At 39.4% G+C, this 21,243-nt stretch overlaps 1 protein-coding gene across 2 annotated transcripts; it reads left to right on the forward strand.

The window, feature by feature from the left end:
• Positions 1 to 435: 435 nt before the first annotated feature.
• On the forward strand, positions 436 to 20,993 carry rnf122 (ring finger protein 122). 2 transcript variants are annotated; one of them, XM_074670090.1, is made up of 6 exons: positions 436 to 839; positions 6,728 to 6,884; positions 16,854 to 16,899; positions 16,989 to 17,030; positions 17,167 to 17,246; positions 18,835 to 20,993. In XM_074670090.1, the coding sequence occupies exons 1-6, from the start codon at positions 815 to 817 to the stop codon at positions 18,947 to 18,949; spliced, it is 465 nt and encodes a 154-aa protein (XP_074526191.1). In that variant the 5' UTR covers positions 436 to 814; the 3' UTR covers positions 18,950 to 20,993. The 2 variants fall into 2 exon arrangements, with proteins under 2 accessions (XP_074526191.1, XP_074526190.1); XM_074670089.1 differs by having other exon boundaries at positions 437 to 839; positions 17,164 to 17,246.
• The last annotated feature ends 250 nt before the right edge of the window (positions 20,994 to 21,243 follow it).

Raw genomic sequence — 21,243 nt, forward strand, 5'->3', positions numbered from 1 at the left:
AACTTATGGGGGTCAAATGGGTCATATGCCAAACTTTTACCCTCAGGGAAGTTGAAATAAATCTTACCTTGTCTTAAAACATGCATATGGAAGCACATTCCAGCCGGTTCAAAATAATCAATTATTAAAAAAAAACTTTTTCTGTAATTCTATTTATCATTATTATTATTATTGTTTTTATTGAAATTATTATTATTATTATTATTATTATTATTATTATTATTATTATTATTATTATTATTATTAACAAATGATTTTATTTTTATTTTTTAACTTGTCCTTGTTTTCCAAATTGGCGTCCATACTGGCATTACTAAACTGAAAAAGATGGAAAGATACACTGACAGGCCCTCACAACGCAAGCTGACCCAGACTGCTTGCTGATTGGCTCCCTCGCCTGTCAGTCACGTTTGTGGGGGCGGGAGCAGGAACGTCGAGCCAGTGCTCTAGTTTTCTCCTTTCTCAAACAGATGCTGCCGCTGGGTCAATGTTATGCCACCTATTAATAAAAACAGAGTCCAGAATAGCCACGAGGAGAAGAAATAAGAGGACATCCACGTCAACATTTCTTCTTTTTGACACGACAGGAAACGGAACAAAATAATGTGGGAAATCCAAGCTTCAACTTCCGATAAAATGCTGTCTTATTACATTTTATACGGCGTGTCAAGGTGCTAACGTCTCGCTAACCCTTCAAACTGCTCGTGCACTTTGTTCGTGGTCACCCTCATCCGTGTGCTCGCGTGGAAGAAGCTGCGCCTTGTTGGTAAACACGAATCCGACCCCGCCGGCAAGGACTCCCTCTGGTGCATTGATGCACCCGTTTCAGTGGTGTAACGGTGAGCAGTCATTTTATTGTGTCCGAGCTCTGTTTAGTTAGGCCTAATGTTTAAAAATACAGCCTGTTATATCAGAACACTGCAGCTAACATGACAGGAGTATATTAGACTGTAGGCTGTAGTGTCTGAATCACCCACTGTTTCCAAATATAGACATTTCCATTGTGAGGAGTCAGAAAACACAAAAATCACTCCTGTTTGGACTTGTTGGTCGTGTACATTGAGTTTAATCACTGTTTATCACCACAATGAAATGCATTAGCAGAATGTTAAAATCCCATAAATGGGTTATCACTCTGAAAGGCTGTGTAATATATTATATGCGTGCTCATTGATGTATTTTTTCCAAGATGTAACTCCACAGAGGAGTGGAAACCAACAGGAAAATCCCAAACAATGGAGTAAAATAAGGTTGCTTAAGCTTTATCTCAACACACAATCATTTCCATATACAACTACATTATCATAAACTCTTTTGATAAGGGGATAAACACAAATGCATTGCCACTAATCCACTCTGTTGATCATTTAAATGCCTTTCATGCTATTTTGCCACTGGTTTCCTGATTCAAGCTTACTTTGAAGGAATTAATCTCTTTCACGTGTAATGTAAGATTAAACAAAAATGAGATTTTGTGTTGAAATGCAAGATATGGTCACTTTTTCACCATGTGCAATTGTCAAGGGCACACTTCCTTTGTGTAATGCTAAGTGACCATTGCAGAATCAGTGCACACAAACATAACGGATGAATAAACAAACAAATGATGGCACAACAGGTTAATTTAAAGTGTCAAAACAACACATCAAGAAGCTATTTGGCACACAGTTGATAATGGAATAACATTGTAATTTCTTTACCACTACCTGTTAACTCTTTTCTAAATTAATTAATGATGTTATAGATGTCTTGGTCAATAGGGTCCTTTATTTCCCTCTAATTTATTCTACTGAGAGCCACACAAGGCCGGCTTTTGTGCTTTGTTAGATTTTGCCTCTAAGGCTAATCATGTTTATACTGACTCTATCTTTCACTCCTCTCTGACGCTCCTTGTGGCCTTGACAAGTTACCTTCAGCTGTGACAAAGTCTGAACAACCCGTGTATCATGTTTAAAATAGCTTTTTTCACACAGAGAAGCTTTTGCCTCTTTTCACACAAGTATGACTCTATTAACTGCAGCGAAATTACACGTGTCACTGATGAAGATGCTAGATTTGGGGTATTTCATTTTTCATCTGACTTTAGTGTTCATGGAGTGCAGCAGTAACAGCCTTCTTGGGGGACTGTTGTTGGTGTTCAGACAAGAACAATTACTCCCTTTGTGCTGCTGGCCATGGGGGAAAACACACACACACATACACACAGAGCCACAAATGGTATCAAAGAGTGACATTCTGCTGGAAAAATGAGGCATTCTCCTCCCTGTGCCTTCGCTCAGCGTCTCCTCTGTGTGTCAGTGTGTGTGTGATCATGCTTGTTTGTCCCTGCGATTATGTGTGACACATGTAGCGCTTTCATGCTTTCAGGGGTGAGTTTGGGGCCCAACCTACTTTCTTCTTCTTGGATGAACTGGCAGCAGTCATCATGCATGCAGGCTTGAGTGTTCCCCCCCATGTGAACTGCTGAATATTTGATAGGAAGTTCTGTCTTTAGAGCGGGAAAGCAGCGACGGCAGAAGTAGCTTTGTGTTAACGCGGCAGTATATGGGACAAAACCCCTGAAGGCATCTCGTAGGGGCTGTCAGCAAAGCTGCCATAGTCAAGATATTCTACAGCTCCGTCAAATCACGGAGGGATTCTCCTGCCTTTTGTGACCAAAAAAAAAACAAGAATCTGCCTGACAGCTGAAGCTTAACATGCATTCTGACTCAATCTTGTCCAAAATGGGAATTTAAACTCGCCAGCCTCAATCCTTTTTCCTGCATCTGCTACTCTTGGCACCACGGCGATGGGGGAGCATCTTGAGTGTGCCACTATATAGGTCAGTGGTCATGCATGGTGGCCCCACCCAAAAGTGAACATGCTGTCTGCTTTTGACACATACAAACGTGGAGGGAAGCGAGAAGAAGTGAAAGCCCATCCATCCATACAGACGGGCAGACAGTCGTGACATAGCAATCACAAAGACTTGAATACGATGACCCAGATAGAGAGAGCAAGCAGCAGCAGCTTCACAGGTGATTTGTGGCATCAGCTGTGCACTGACATGAATACAAGAGGAGATAGCCAACAGCCCCACTCACTGTGTCTTTATCTGCTGATGGTCTTTGTGCTGCAGACACTGCAAATGTAAACATGGTGGACGACATTTGGGCTCACGGTCTTGTGTCCAGTGTCTAAGGTGGACAATGAAGTCATGAATATGGAGGATCTAATGACATGAAAAGGGGTCTGTAGTGCACGTTTACCAAACACATGTTGTTATTTAAAGGGTGATTCTGTTTATTTTCAGCCAAGGAGCCAGTAGCCACGGTTACATGAGGAGTTTTCCGTCTTTCTGAATGGAATCTTTCTGAATGACTTTTCCGAAAACAATAGTATACATGGAAAGAAATATTACAATCTCTGGTCTACATGTGCTGCTGTAATCAAACAGAATACTCAATGGGGCATGTGCAGAAAAACGTAAACATCACGTGATTTATCAAAGAAGGAGGACAACGTTTTTTTTTTTATCACGGTATTGCAATACTCCGTATTGCGAGTGTCCGTCCAGTCTTGAAATTATGTTCAGTTCTTCAAAGTTTGGATCAAAAGCAAACTTTCCTCCACCCCTGTGAAACCGATTAAATGTCCATTCAGATTGGCACTTTTCTTTCGGAATGAGGTGTATACAAAGGTTAAATTCTTTCACTTTGAGCAAATCAACCGAATGCAAGCGGAATATTTGGGTCTATGTATACGTGGCTAATGTTACCTTATCTGGGCTCTAAATTCTGATCTGTTTAGAATTTAGTCCATTGGACAACACTCCTATAGATCTTGCATGAGCTGTGTCAGGAGGAGTGATGACCTCAGTATTTATGAAACCTTGGCCTTGACCCTGCATCTGACCTCTAATTAGTATCCGTTTAATTTACTCATGCACCTTAACCGTGCTGATGAAGGATCAGGCAAAGGTCTCTTGTAAAGATCGCTTCGTGCTGAGTGAGGTAATATAGTGGTCTTGAATTTGTATTCATCATAAATGGATGATCACTTCTCATTCAGAGAGAGTGGAACTGAGAGGTGGAAAGTATTGATCGTCTCATACTGCAATTTCCACTGTGAGGTGGGAGAAATGTCAAATAGAAATGTCAACGTGTCACTTTGGCTGCAGGCAGGACTAGAAATACCAGGATCGATAAAAAAAAGAAAAAAGTTGGCCCCAAGAAAACAATACCCACCACAGGGAAATGAAGCCTGAAAAGGTCTACATTCATCCCTCTGTTTGTCTCTCCATCATCCTTTAATTCATCCTTCCAAATGTTATTGTGATATGTAATCCAGGTATTCATCTGTTCTTCTCTCTGTCTCTCTGTGCATGTGTCTGCATTATGAGCCCATCCCCCTGAGATCCACCCCTTCAAATGTTGGTCTGACCATCCACACGTCATCCATATATCCATACATCGTACTCACAGGGGACTACTCATCCATCCTTAAATCCATCAATCCATCATCCATCAGTCCATCCATGAATTCATCCAATTGTCCTTCATGCATCTTTTTATCCATACATTAATTCATCCATCAGTCTATTTGTCCTCCATCCATCCATCCATTCAGCAATCCATCCGTTCAGCAATCCATCCATAAATTCACCCATCCATCCTCATTCATCCATCCATCAATTAATTCATCCATCCATTATCCATCAGTCCATCCATCTATCCATCAGTCTGTCTATTTATCCACAAATCCATCCATCCATCCATCCATCCATCCATCCATCCATCCATCCATCCATCCATCCATCCATCCATCCATCCCTCCCTCCATCCACCCATCCATCCATTCAGCAATCCATCCATCCATCCATCCATCCATCCATCCATCCATCCATCCATCCTTCGGTCCATTCACAAATTCATCCAGTTGTCCGTTATCCATCAGTCCATCCATCTATCTTTTCATTTATCCACAAATCCTCAATCCATCCATCCATCCATCCATCCATTCATCCATCATCCACCCATCCATAAATTCATCCATTTATCTTCCATCCATCTAATGCTGAAGTATCTATCATCTATGTTTCCATTTACTTAAAAATCCTCTCTTTATCCATCCATCCAAAGATTCATCCATTCATCTTCCATCCATCTAATGCTGAAGTATCTATCCATAATTGCATCCATCCATCCATCCATCCATCCATCCATCCATCCATCCATCCATCCATCCATCCATCCATCCATCCATCCATAATTGCATCCATCCATCTATCCATAGATCATTCCATCCATCAAGTAGCTGTCATGCAAGTCCTTCTATTCATCCATCATTCCTTCATTCCATTCACCCTCCATCTATCCATCCATCCGTCTTTCATCCATCTATCCATCCTTCCATCCATTCATCCATCTATCCATCCATCCATCCATCCATCCATCCATCCATCCATTCATCCATCCATTCATCCACCCATCCATATTTGTATCCATCTGTTGATCCATCCCCATCTTTGTTTTCTTTCACTCTTTTATGTAATCAATTTATTAATCTATTCATCTCTGTAAATGAAACTCTTCTCTCTTTCCTGAGATTTCTGTCTTTTCCATCCAAATAGTCAACCATTCAAGTGTCTACTAACACTCAGTAAGTCAACCAATCAGAGCCTTTTACATTTATATCCTGTTCTGGGTTTTTCAAAGCTACAGCGTGTCCCAGCATTCACTTGGCAGATGGAACATTCACAGACACGATCACCACTGCAGTTAAAAATCCACCTGTCCTAGATCTCGTCAGAGCAGGGACAGAGAAAGAAGAACATTCAAACTTAACACTTAAATAAGCAGCAGCTGAATCGGTTCATGTCCTGAAGTTTTCCTATATTTCACTCAGGAGCAAGATGAGACACTTCAGGCTTTGTGTAACACTCTGCTTCCTGTTTCTGTTCATATCATCGCCTGTGATGAGTCCTGTGTTAGCTCTGATTCACTATCACTCTCTGGGTTAGTGTGACCCTGATCTCATATAGCCCCCTCTCACATGCAGATACTGGCTACTCATTACTCATACATGCACAGGGACATCTTCTCAGAGTGTGTGTGTCTCCAACAGTCTAATCTACAGCGGCTTCTTTGCATTACTTTCTCTGGGAATTGAATGTACTCTTCATTTATCCCTTGAGAATGAACAACACAATAAACAAAGAGCAGTGAATTGTGTCAGCATTATACACTGCATTCTGTCCAATGTCATGCTACATTTGCTCTTCCGTCTTCACCCTCCCCCACCTGGCTACCTCTCACCCTCTCACCCTCTCTACCTTTCTACCTCTGACCTTGACTGCAGATGGCCATGCTGCAGTGATAATCTATTTCATGGTAAAACAAACACACAGGAGAGTAGCTTCAAAGTAGGAAGGATGAGACAAAAGAGGACACCTTTAATGGGAAAACCATCTGTTTGGATTGGAGTGCGCTCAAAGTTCTCCCTGGAAGTCCTCAGTTGAGGACATGAGACATTTATTTTTACAGTGATTGGTGTTATATATGGATGGGACGTCTGATCTGATTACCACAAAAAGAGTCTGAAATGTTTAAATAACACATTTAAAGACTCATCATCAGTTTATGGCTTAAATTTGATATTTTCTTCACCTGTAAAGCAAACACCATGACTTTGACTCATGCTTGTTGCTGTTGCTGTGTTTTTAAACCCTCCCTCTGTCTGTCTTCAGGGTGCTTCTGCGGTCTGGGCCTGGTTTACTCCAACAAGTCGTGCACCATGCCGCCCATCACCTTCCAGGACCTCCCACTCAACATCTACATGGTCATATTTGGGACTGGGATCTTTGTTTTTATCCTGAGCCTCATCTTCTGCTGCTACTTCATCAGGTGAGGAGCAAGGTTATAATAGTTTTGGATTTGTCATTATAGTTTAGTTTTAATTAGTTTTGACATTGTTTTTCTCATTACAGTTTAGTTTTAATTAGTTTTAGAGCGGGCATTCTAGTTTTAATTTAGTTTTGATTTTTGCAACAAGGCTTAGTTTTAGTTCAGTTTTAGTTTAGTTTTAGTTTTTTCATACCTTATTAACCAGGTGCAGGATTCAAAAAGGTCAGAGTAAATATTTTGTCATACTGTTTATTTTCAAGTCCAACATAGTGCTCACTGCTCAGTCAATTCTGATACTGAACTGTTGGCTGCTGCCTTAAACACAAACAATGATATAAACTTAATATAAAAAATATAAACATAAATTATTTAAACAATATAATATGAGCTTTAATAATTAGAAACTTGGACTCTGTAACAATAAAGTCAGACTCACATGCAATGAAACTATTAAAGATGCTCTGATTCATTGCTCCACTACGTTTCATCGCAGCACAGAGCACAGCCAGTCAGTGCAGTAAACAATCACGTCCCAGTACCTCACTATGATGGTGCTGTACGGCACTGACAACTGCCGAAAACTGTCATAAAACTGGTTGGGAAAATGTGTCGGTTCAATTTAAATTCTAAAGGCTATTAATATTGTCAGAAACTATAACTAAGGAAATTTTGTCTTTAATTTTAGTTAGTTTGAGTTAGTTTTATGAACACAAGATACAGTTATAGTTTACTTATCGTTTTTGTTTTCTTTTCTAGTTTTTTTATTAGTTTGAGTTAACTGCAATGTATTTTAAATTTCAGTTTTCGTTTTTAGTTTTGTTTTAGTTAACTATTATAACCTTGGTGAGGAGGAACAAAGGATTCTTGATAGAATAACAAAAAGTAGTGAAAATATGATGAAAGATTTCCTCTGGTAAAAATCATTGGTTTGTAAACGGAGGTTAGAGCTCAGTTGAATCAGATTACATAAACGTAACAAGCCGTGAAAGAGCTACAGGGGGCATGCAGCTCGGACTCACTTCACCTTGTGAGTGGGTTGGATCGGGTTAAACACAAGAAAACACCTGGGGATGTTCCTTAAATCCAGGTCTGCCCACACAAATTGTACCATGTGGGGAAATTAAACTGGATTAGCACAGGAAGCACCTAGAAGTGGAAAATGTGCTTCTTGTACACAAGCGACATGAACATAATCTGTAGTGGTAAGTATCCAGTTTGTGCACCAGTCTTGTTCTTTTATTAGTTAGCACCAGAAAGACCAACTTTTCTCTCTCCCTGCCTTTCGGCATGGAGATGATTTGATCTTGACATAAAGTGATGTCTGGCTTTATCTTGCAAAAAATCTCAACTCTATGTAGGGACTGTACATGTTTATAAGAGAGAGGGAAAGAGGAAGGAAAGGATGTATGAAGAAAAAGACGGACAGGGTGACCTCTCTGTCTTTTGACTGAACTCCCTGATGAGCTCAGGGGACATGTGTGTCTGAAGGACAGGATATGAGGCAACAGGAAGCTGACCGTCACAATGTGTGCGGGCTGCGGCGATGAAAACTGTAGAGGAACTTTGCTCAGAATAAACATGTTCTGAATAGCATACGGTGGGAAAACATGAACACATCATACATGAATGTATGCAGTGTACAAACACTTCTGCTGAATCACAACACGTGCAGACGGATGACTGAGCATGTGTCTGAGAATTCTGAATAAAACTGAATTAAATAGAAATGAAGAGAATAGATCTACAATCAAGGTAGCAAAGACTTATGTTTGTGGTCAAAGACGTTAAGACCCAACATGCTATTTAAAGATTAGCATAACATATACTTTAACTGGTGAGGCACATTTTAAACATTCATGCATTTTTCACCCTGTTTTTCCAACAATAAGATTTTAATCATTTCAAACAACAATGAAAGATGTTTGTCTTTAAGCTCAATTGCATTTAATTTTGACCCCAAAGTCACCAGAAAAACTCATCATAAGGCCCAGGCTGTATTATCATTGTGCCACTCTTAAAAGCTCAAATGTCTTGAAATACTCAGGGTCCAAATGCAACTACTCTTGAATACTACAGAAGGTAAATAAGCCATTATAAATTTCTAATTTTAATCTAAAGAAACTGTGACAAGTAGTGACTGAAGTTGTAAAAGGAAAATGGGTCTCTACTCTTGTCATGTAAGGAGCCACATGGTAGGAAATGGACATATTCATGGAAAGGTTCATCCTTATTTCTACAAAGTTGCTGTTCTGAATTGTTTCATTATATCACAAAATCTTCTTCTGCTGGATAAGTCAGTCCAATTCTTAATAGGGATGTCCCGATATTACATTTTCACTTTCGATACGATACTGATACTGCAGCATTGAGTATTGGCTGATACCAATATTATTCTGATACGATATCAGCATTAAACATGGATACTTTTATTACTTATTTTGTAGTATGTCTGTCATGTCAGAAAAGGCTTGATTAAATGATATTATTCAAACATAGTCAGCAACAGTAGGTATGAGGAAAAACTGATCCATTTATTATTAACCAATGGGTAACAGAAATTTTAACATTAAACATGAGAATATAGTAGTTATTGAATTAAAAAAAAATAATTAGAAGACCCAGATAATAACCTAAATGAATCAAATAAAAACAGCAGGAGCGGAGTCTGGTTATGCCTGAGTGCTTATATCGAAGATTTTAGATGCATTCTGATATAATCTGATACTTGTTTTTTTGCTGATATTGGACTGATATCCGATATCAATATCGGACTGGGACACCTCTAATTCTTATTTAGCTCATTAACATAATTTAGTCTACCTTAAGAATACATTAATTTACTTTAATTGCTTATGGTCATGTGACCAAATGTCTCTCGAGTGCACTTCACAGTGAGAGCAGTTCCTTATCTGGATCATCTTTCACTCACAGGGTTGTTGCCAGCACCCACAATCACTTGCGGACGTGTCGCTGGGCAAGACACTGAACCCCAAATTGCTTGTGGTGTTAGTCAGAGGTGTGTGGATGTGTTTGAATGGATCAATAGCTCTTTGCCTTCGGTGTATGAATGTGGTGTGAATGGGTGGATGAGACCTGTGTTGTAAAGTGCTGTGAGTGGTCAGAAAGAGCAGAGAAGCGCTACGTAAGTCCATTTATCGTTTTCAGGGTCGGTGATGAAATAAATTCACAGTGGATTAGAAAAACTCATCTCAACAGGAAATTCCTAAGAGGTGATAGATAAACCGTAACATGATGCTTTTAATTTGAAGTAAAAGTGAATCTATTTCTTCTTTATTGTTATGTCTTAAGTCTGAAGTATCTTTTGATAGATTGAGACCCACGATACAGTGTTGAAGTGAAGCTGTCTTCTTTAATCTTGAACATTTTCTTCGCCCTTGGGCTCATCAAAGACTTCAGCACGGTCAGAAAAGCTCAGACCCGTTCGATTTCCAGCACTTATCTATGAATCATAACCAGTGAATCACTTCCTCTTGGACCCATTAACACGCTGAGTGTTTTCTTGGGTAGATGTGTGGTTGTGGGTTCATTTATAGACTGGCTGATCTATGAGTGCTGAGCCATGAATGATGTTCTCTGCTGGGTGCAGGTTTCCTTTTTATCCCTCTCAGACAGGCTCCTGCGTGACACAGAGTTTGTAATATTTGATTGTGATGCTGACAGAGACGCTTCATTTAGAAAAAATAAATTAATTAATGTGTCTGAAGGTTTTTCCTTTAATCATTCAGAGCGATTGTATCACATCTTCTAAAGAGCATTGAGAGCGAAGAAAGGCCGACTGATTCACTGGGGACTCTCAATGATTTTAACTCCCACAATCAGAAAATAGTGACATACATTGTGCTCCAAGAGTGTACACAACGGTTAAATAAGGGTGCCTCAATTAAAACTAAGTAATGTAGCTTTAATTGAACAGAAGTGTGCTCTTACAGCCAGGTCTGCTTGCAGTTCATAGAAATGCACTGATCAGACATGATCTTTTAAATGGCTTAACCCATCATATAATACACCTATTCAACAAAAAATATTAAAAAATTCTACCTCTATATATTCTTGTGGCTAAACCAAACTGTTTCTGCTTACTTTTAGACAAATTTGATGTGTTTTAACTTAAAACAAACCGCTTTTAAGGGTTAAAGGTATCAAAAGATGACTGGTACAATTCATGTGGCGGACAGATGTATTACACCTACTTAACTTTAGGAATCAGAGTCTTGGCACAAGTGTCTTACCTCTTTGAGATAATAAAAATATTCATTCAACTTAGCAATCAAACAAATTATATCGTGCATTTTTTAAAGTGAACACTGGTTAAAAAGTTTTATGTTGTTGTTTGTTTGGCGTTCTCTCACCGATCCTTGTCTTCTTTTCTGATGTTTTGAACACAGTGCTACAGATGCTTCATTTGATTACAGGGCAGGAATAAACCTCAGTCAGAAATTCAGGTATTAATCAGACTGATAAGCTAGCACTAGTGAAGTTATGTCCAGTGACTGGATGTGTATTTTGAAGGTAATTTGACTCATGTCCCATCAGTCGACATGAAGGAGGCAGAATTTATGCATAGTAAGCAGGAGGTGCTCTGAATGTTTTGGCTTCACTGTCGGAATTCTGTCATCTCATCCATCATTTTATACATTCAGTGATCTCAACTAACAAGATCCTTTACCTTCCCATTACTCAATCTTAGACTTTTTTCAGCTAACCAGCTACCATGAGGTGGTTTTAAAGGTGCCATATTCTACTCCTTTTCTGCAGTTTAATATGGATCAATGATGACTTCATGAGTTGGTAGTAACATGTTTTGGTCCAAAAAAGCCAATAAATCAAGCACAGCAGCATTATTTCCAGGCTCTCATAGCCCCTCTGTTCAGAATGGTCTGATTTAGTGGGCGTGACCTTCATATGTTAACAAGCCACCGCTGATACCGCCCCGCTCTTGAGCGGCACTGAGAGTGGCGTCACAAGCTCCAAGTGCACAATGTTTAGAAAACAGCGACGCTCGTTTATCGTAACATTACAGGCTAAAACAACAGGCTAACGGCAGCTACAGTTAGCATCCTGAAGCTATCACAGACGGGGGGACACTGGGGAGGCTCTTATATCTGCTCCACAGCACACAGCATTTAAAACACTCACATTTCCAGGGTCCGAGGTTTGTTGGCAGATGTTTGGTAATACACCTGGATTCAGGACCAGTCTATTCGCTAGCCCTCTGTTGTACTGTCCAAAGTTGGAAAAGCAGTCGGCCGTGAAGTGACTAGCACACACATGCACAGTTTTACTGAGTGTAGCTGGCACATTTCCCTCATAAATGAACTCTAGCCACTTAGTCTTGTCTTCTGTCGAGATGGGGAGCTTGAGCATGGAACTATGTGGCTGTTTACAGCCAACAACTGCCACACTCCTCTCCCCGCAGCTGCAGAGAAATCTCTCCAGCAGCAGGGAGAGGAGAGGTCGGGGAGGGGGTTTGGGGGTATTTGCTCCGGTGGACCAATCAGGTCAGACTTGCTCCTGATTGGTCAAAAAAGGGACTCGCTGACGTCGGCAAACCCCGGAAATTCCAAACAGCTCGTTTTAGGTCTGAAGTTTACATTCACAAGCACTACTAAGTACAGGTTTTGTCATCAAATATCACATTTTGTGAGCTGGGAGGAAAGCCAAAGACCCACAAATTTCACTAAAAGACTTAATAAAGTGATTTTTGCACAATATGGGACCTTTAAAGTACATTCTCATATTCAAATCAAATAGCATAAGTTCAGCTTTATGATTTTAATGCTATAAGAACTGTAGTTGAGGAAAGTTACTGAACTAAATTTTGATGAGGCTGCAGATTTTTTTTCCTGTGAAAGCAATCCGTATTACAAAAAGAGAAGTAAGCATTAATTTCCAAACACTGAAACACTTGTGTTTTATATAATGTGTAACTCACGTCATTGCCATTTTTTATTCATTAGCAGCCAGTTTTTAGATGTTCTGGTAGAGTTGCACGGCATCCACAGCTGTCAGAGAGACATCTGAAGAACTTACACATAGACAACAGAGTGACTGAGACCAGATATAAACTGGAGCCACTTTCCTCAAATAAAAGCACTGATTCACTTAATTTCCTGCCAGCAGTCCTTGAGACCAGACCTGAGATTTCCCTCAAAGGGATCACATCCCTGAGGAGAGAAAAAACAGCTTCTGCAGCTTGATAGGGCAGTTTGTCAGCTGACGGGAAACATGACTGGTAATTGTAACTTCTTATTATTAGAAAGTGCTTCTCCTATCGCCTGCAGCTCCATAAAACCAGAAAATGGTTGCACAGATACCATCTTACCCCCAGGGATTGGAAAGCAGACAGAGATTGGGCGAAATAAATTGAGACAGTTAAACGTGGATGCTCTGACTGCAGAGCGGTGAGGCTGGAGCTTCTCTGTTAACACATGTAGAGACACAGTTACAGAGTCAGACGCTCATCAGGACAGAAACATCTATTACATCGATTAAAGCTATAAAAAGTGTCTGACTGGGAAGAAGACTCTAAAATCTGGTGTTTAACACTTTGATTTCTAACCACAGTGTCTCACACTGCAACTGATGTAATAAATTTTCTGTTTTGTAAATGTTAACATGTGTTTCTCCATTGTTCTTGTTATGCCTGCTTTTTAGCGACACTGTAAATGAGGAAAACCTTAATGTTCTTGAGAGATTAAATACAGGTTTAAAATGAAACTTAAAGGCAGTTTTGAGGCATCACATTTCCAAATACAATAAATATTTTGTTAAAATTTATGTAAATAAAACAAGACAGATTTTAAAAATGCAAATAGTGGAAGTAACATTAGTGAAAAACTTTATTTCTCTTTCACTTTAATTAAAAAAATAAAGTGGAACAAAACAGTCATACAGTCAAAAAAGTATAAGATAAAAGGGTCTTACATTGAAATGTTGAACTCTTTAAACATATCCGTCTGAAGAAAAGAGAATACTTAATGTTGAATGTTAGAGTGAGTCTAAAATGTTTAATTCACTAACCAGACTGCCCAACTTAATAAAAGTCTCAAAATAAAGTCCTTACACATCCTGAAATATTCATATGGAGCAAAATATTAGCTTGTTTGAGACCAGTTACCATGGAAATGATCTATTATTTATTGTGCATCAGAGGAAAGCTGTTGTGAAACAGTATTTTTAATGTTTTCTGTGTATCCTGTACACCTGTTGATTTTTGTTGTGCTCACACAATGAGAACTGCTCACAGCAACTGAATGAGGATTTCTGTTCTTAGGCACAATAGCTGAACAAAAACTCTAAAATCAGTGCCTTGCCCCCCTTTCACCCACATCACTTCACTCTGCAGGCTCTGGGAAACCTCAACACATGTTAAACACGTATCCTCACATTGTTCTGCTCTGGAGACTGTTTGCTGCAATCAGCGTAAACAATAAACCAAATGACAAAAACAAATGATAACTGTCACTTTCATACTTAAAGAAGCAATCTTATACATTTTTTTTAATGATGTTGAGATCACAAATAAACTCTCTTCTTTAATCTCAGGTGCTGTTCCTGCATTTAGTTTCAGGCTCCAATCACAGACAATGATAGACATTTGTGTCTATGTTTAGTTGTGTAAAAACAGGAGGCTGAAAATAACCACCGGAGCAGACACAGCTCGCCACGGCGATAAAGATCTCCTCTCCATTGTTGGTTCAGGGGTGGTGCAGGGATTCAAAGAGGCAACATGCTCATTAGCTGTGTGTGTGTGTGTGTGTGTGTGTGTGTGTGTGTGTGTGTGTGTGTGTGTGTGTTTTGTAAGCATTTGCGTGTAGTTGCAGGATTACTTGGAAACACTGTGTGTGTTCATGAGGATCATGTCTCTGTACATTGTGTGTGTTACTGTAGATCTCAAACACTGTTAATTACCAGTGTTTACCCAGCAATTACACGGCTTCTGTTTCACACGCTGTCCCATAATTTAACCACTCAAACTTTAGTCTGTGCCTCATGTTGAATTATCATACATCCTTAACTTCAAATAATAAAGTAGAGAGCAGTTCACATCAGCACAACAGCCTAAAGACAAATATGATTACATTTTAGAAATAATGATGTCATTTTTGACCAATCATGTACATTAGGACATTGTTTGAACTACTTTGAAAGTTGAGATTTTACACTCACAATTCATGACAAAACTGATGTGAAAAATGTGACTTCTCAAACATGCAAACATGTTTAATGGTTGCCACCAGCAACAACAAACATGGATCCACCAGATATGTTATGATATTCCCCAGAGCAGGCCTTTTCCATACTTCCCAATAGGGATAGACCGATTATCGTCTGGGCCGATTATCATGGCCGATATTTGGTATTTTGAGGCGTATCGGCATTGGCCTTTTTTTAATCCAAAGGCCGATAATTCTAACGTCAATGAAAAATCCCATTGACGGGCTAACGCAATTAGCATCGAGACTATCTTACTGTCTATGAGCTTATTTTTACTTCTACAGACACAAAAATCAGTCCTCTTATCAATACCCACAGGAATATGTTTTTCTGCCCCCTAAAATATGATAAGAAATGTTTTGAACTGCAGACATTCAGGAGCTGCTTGTTGATGCTTCTCTCCACTATGAAAGCTCTAGATGGTCAAAACATGTAAAATCAGCTATGTAAAACCAAACAGAAAATTAATTCAACTGCATAACATGCCTGTAAAAGGCAGCACAAACTTGATTCTGTCCAGTTTTATTGCAGTTACATAGAAATTTTGGAAAACTTTACTTACTGTAGAAAACTTTGACTATTTATTTTTTTAAAGTTTTCATTTAACTTTATAAAACATGCTGCTGAGCCTGGGAGCTGTTTAATAAACACATGCTTGAAGGCAACAAATGCAGTCAAGTGTTGGAGTTTGTATTGTTCAAAATTTTTATGCCAATATTTTACTTTGACAGGAAATGAATATCGGCTTCAAATATCGGTTACTGGCCTCCTTGCCTACCAATAATCAGTATTGGTATCGACCCCAGAATATCCATATCAGTTTATCTCTACTTCCCAAGCCTTACCCTGCGTCATCAAGGTTTAATGACACTCAATAGGTGCTTTTTCACTGCAGGAACTTTCCCCAGGAACTAAAACCTTTTGAGGAACTATGTATTTTGAAAGCAGGAATCAGAGTCTAAATCTGGTTCTTGGGTAGTTGATCTGGCCCTGGAAGAAGTCGTAATGTATCCTAGTTCATTTTTTATTACAATGTCAAAATCTACTGCTCAGAGAATTATTTAATGGTAATCTAAAAGCATTTGAAGGGCTGAAAGTCACCAGTTGACAAGGTCACACTTCAAACCACAACACTGATCAATCTCTGCCATGGCTTTAAAAATGCATCTTCTTGCTTTTAGTCGAGTATTTTGGGATGTCCTAAGACTGATTTCTTACTAGCCCTTATCTCTCCAAAGTACTGATTGAATGAATCAATTTTTAATGCAATAAAAGATGATTCAAATCAGCAATTGAATTTGGAGAGTTGATCCACTTCTTGAAAATATGTTTGTCCTGCTCAGCTTTCCGTAGCAGTCCCTGGATGGATCTCTTTCGCTCATCTTCAGTTTAGTACTTTTCCGCAAATGCTGTGAGCTTGTTCTCAAAATGTCTCTCAACATTACAATTTTTTTGTTTGCTAATATTGCCACATATCAGGCACACAGGTAATGAAGCTTTCCAAGCAGAATTAAACTCTATTTTGCTGCATATTTTAGTTTATAAATATTTAAACTGTTCTTAAATGCAATGTTAGGTATCCCCTTACACTCCAAGGTAAATGTACAACAAAATAAACAAAATTTATATAATAAAATGAGTAAAGGTTGAAATCATTACAAGTAAACCTTTTTAAGATTTTTTTAAAGTGTATTCATCAATGTGTTTCCTACTTTCTCTCCTGGTCTACAGCAAACTACGACACCAAGCCCAGAGTGAACGCTTTGGATACAGAGAGGTAAAAACAAACCTTTACTTGTATTTATGACTCTGAAAGGTCCCAGTCAAAAAACTCTAAACATTTTCTGCGTGCATCGCCCCCTGCAGGTGGTTTTAAAAGGAGACCCCAAAAAGCTGAATCTTCATGGGGTAAGAACATGATTCATGATGATGAATATAAACAAAACAGGGAAGAGAAAGAATCCTTAAGTACTGTTCAGTAACGTCATCCAGTGACCGTGCTCTCTCCCTGTCTGTATTAATCTGTCCGTCTCTCTCACAGCAGACGTGCGCCGTTTGTCTGGAGGACTTCAAAGTAAAAGACGAGCTAGGGGTGTTGCCATGCCAACATGCTTTCCACAGAAAGTGAGTACCAGAGAGAACAGCATGGCTTCTCGTCTTTGCTCTTGTTACCACTTTGTACCTGCACAGCCTTATTGAAATGAAAATGTTAGTGTTTGAAATGAAGTTCAGTGATCTGGGTTAGTTCTGGTCAAGTGTGACTGCAGCGTGGCACTGCTGGAGGTCTTGTTCAGTAAAGGCAGGACAGAAGCATGTTCTCAAAACCTCCTACTGCCTACTGGATGTAATATGTGGTATGACTGTCCAGTTCAATCTGCTTGCAGTGTGTCTCCTTGGTTTTCAGTTTTGGAAAGCTGAAGTTAACAGTGGCTTATAGCTTATAGCAAAACCTCTCCTGTAGCAGCGACTTATGGTTGTAGAAAGTGGTTTATATGGAATTTATAAGGTAAAATAAACAACAGTTCTTGGTAGGTTGATTTTTCTATCTTCTTCCATGTTTTCAAGCTCTTCCTTCTTTTCTAGACACCATGAGTGAAATCAATGTATTTAAAAATATCAGACAGAAAGAATACATGGATTAGACTCCACCGTGACTAATATCTATAGAGGAAGACATAAAACTCTCAGCTGAATCCCCCTCAGCGCTCCTGGAGGTGGATGGTTGTGCAACAGCAGGTCTGAATGAGAAAATAGCATCGATATTTTAGGACTGCAGGAGGAACGTAGGCTAAAAAATCATTGTGAGTGTCAGGAAAGTGAATGCAGGGACATTGATGATGTAGTAAAGTCGAAGCACTGGAAAGAAAATAGAGCAGGAAGAATGGCCTACATACAGGAACGAAGGAGTGAAGACCTTCATTTGTGGTTTTCACATTAAGATAGAGTTGTGCAAAGCTTTGACACGGCACAGGGGCACAGTCTGTCAACTCCACTGTTGCTCTTAAATACAGATTTCACACTTAAATCTTTGATTATTTTAGAATTAAAAATTCTAACTTTACTTCAGTTTTAGTTTGAAAACAGTTTGTCAGGGGCTATTATTACAACGATTCTTTGTCATCGTGAGATAGGGCCGTTTTCACCATATGTGTATATAACTCCATGATAAATGCTTTGCAAAATACAGGACAAGACAAGGTCATGCTAATTTCTGACAAATGTTAAAGTACGATCCAGATCCTGACAAAATTCTGTATACTAAGATCTGGAATATGAAATATATACTGGTCATCATAATTTTCAACAGTGTCAGGTAACAAATTATGGTACAAACCTGCAACTAACACCAAATTGTAGCAGACAGTCTGCTGAAAGGGAGTATAACATTAAAGTAGGACTAAAGTGTTGCGTGACAATCACAATATGCTTGGTGGAGGTCTGCAATCTCTGAGTGCGTTTCTAGTTTTATTGTGAGATGGAGTGATGGATAGAGAAGGAAACTGGGAGAAGAAACTGATGACTTAGAGGGCTTTGTTTCTGTACATGGGGCTTACAATTTGAGTTTTCCAGTGGTCTACTCTGGCCATGAGGGGCTTTGGTTCCAGTAGATCAAAGTGATTCAGAGGATTAATGATCCCATGGAGGAAATAGCAAAAAAAGTTCTCTGTTTGGTCCCTTATAATATGTCTCTTTGTCTTTTTAATCTTCTTAGGTGTCTGGTAAAGTGGCTGGAGGTGCGCTGCGTTTGCCCCATGTGTAACAAACCCATAGCGGGCCCCCCGGAGCAGCATCACAGCATAGGGACTCTTCTGGATGAACTGGTGTAAGCCTTCTTCCCCTCACCAGCCTACAGGGACCTGATGGGACACTTTGGTTCAAACCAGCTGGTTAATGTTGTCAACCGTCAGGAAGAGAGAAACTGTTACGCTGTTGAAATTCAGCCAAAAAAAAAATAAAAGCCAACATGATGCCAGTAAGTTGGGGTAACCTAGTTACCACCCAAAGAAGGACTATAAAGGATGCTGTTGCCTGGCAACCACCATCTCAGAGATGGCAGCAAGACACCTTGTAGTGTCTGAGAGATTATCTGCAGCCGCCCACACATCACTCCACCACTCTTTTTTTCATCACTCCCCTCTTCACCCGCTCCGTCACATCTTCTCCTGCAGTCCCGAATGATGTTAATGACACCGCCCGCTGAAGTGGAGGAGACGCTACTGTCAAGGCGATGTCTTGATGTGAGTGTTGAAGGATAACAGCAGGAGACACGAGCATGATTGAGTGTTGTTTGTTGTGGTGGTCTCTCAAGTGAAATATCAGTGTTTGCTGAGGTTATGTAAACTCTTTTTAAAGCCCCTGTGAGGAGGTTTTATCAGCTCGTGATGATGATGATGATGATGACTCCTTATGATTTACAGAGCAAACGACACCATCAGCATGAAGAGTGATCATTTCTATACAGCTATTTTTAATCCACTGCCATGAAGTGTAGGTGTCAGACAGCAAACAGATGGTTATGCGTTTTCCACACAATGTGTTAATGAGTGATAGATTCAGTTTTTAGGAGGCGGCAGGGTGAGAGTTCTTCAGACAGAAAACACTTGTTTGTGTATGGGACAGAATTAGCACTTTGACCAGAGGAAGCGCCAAAATCAACACAAAGTGAAGGTGACTGACTGGAGCTTAAAAGTCTGTAAAGAGCTGGTTATGAGACAGACGGAAATGAATTTGGCCTGAACGGTCGTCACAGGCGCTGCAAAGAGAGATGGAGCCATACAGAGGCGCTGGATTTAGTTTTCTGCTCCTCAGAACTTGTTTACAGAGTGTTCCCTGCTGAGATCTTTGGTAAAGTTCATGTGAAAAAAGAGTGAAGGAAAGATAACTGTTAGCGTCTGCAAATAGATCCATATAGGGTTAGATTAAAGGAAAAACAGAGCAGATTATCAAAGCTTTTAGAGACTATTTCTTAAAGATTTGGGAAATTTAAAAACTCTCACACTGATTCAAAACTGAAGACAGGTCTGCCCTGAGTTACTCAGATTTCTGGCTTTAACTGGAGGTCATGTGTAGCAAATAAACCAATGTTTTCCTCCAGTTTTTTCTCACACACTGGTTTATTTCTGCTGAAGTGTTCAGACCACTACTCATGTGTGAAATCTATTTCTACAGCGATACCATGTATGACTTTTCCACAGGGATATTTTATTGTTCAGACATGTTCGTATTGTGTTAACATAGATGGAAGGAACCAACACTTCCTGCCTCTAGCTGTAACTGTTTGGTTCTCTGTTAAAGTATGTTGAAGATTTTTTAAGATATTGCACTTTGAATTTATAAAAAAAAGGGTCCCTTGTTTTTGGGTTTGGTGAGTGTCGTATTGATAAAAAAAAAAGAGTCTGTGAAGAAGCAGAAATGCTGCATCATCTGAAGATAAGGGAAGCAGCCGTACAAAGTCAGTGTTGTTCTGTGAATTCATCCTGGAAGCAGCCAGACCTCAAACTTTCAAACACAGCAGGTTTTGTGGTATTATTGATCAGCTGATTGTTTTTAAACTCCTCCGTAGATAAAAGCAAAACACTGCCTAAAGTGAGCACAAATTCACAAGCACATTGTTGTATTGTAAAACACACACACACACACACACACACACACACACACACACACGCAGACACACAGACACATACACACATACAGGTGACTGCTGAAGTCATGTGAGTTTATGTGCCAAAAAAAAAGAAAAGGGAAAACTCGTCTGTATTTTGTTGCATTTTCAACAAGCCCACTTTGATTCTGGCCACATTCCACGTTTTGTAATTCAACAAATGTAAATAACTTGAAAAGAATAATAAATTCAGTTGTCTGTTTTGCTCAGATTCTGGTTTGTTTGGTTTTTATTTTGTAGCTGTGTATCTGGCGCCATCCCCAGGTTCCTACTGCGGTAAAACTGTCAAAAATTATGTCCACAGTTTAAAGTCTGAACTATTTACAGTTATTGACTTGCGACCAGAAGTTGAACCCCAGGTTGTTGTTTTACTAATCACCTTGATATGTCCTAAGTTAATTACGAAATGATTAAATTTATATATCTATATATCTATATCTATATATCTATATCTATCTA

This window comes from Halichoeres trimaculatus, unplaced genomic scaffold (genome assembly GCF_033239565.1).
Source record: "Halichoeres trimaculatus isolate MK-OKI-2021-1 unplaced genomic scaffold, fHalTri1.1 fHalTri1_scaffold_5, whole genome shotgun sequence".
Lineage (NCBI taxonomy): Eukaryota > Metazoa > Chordata > Actinopteri > Labriformes > Labridae > Halichoeres > Halichoeres trimaculatus.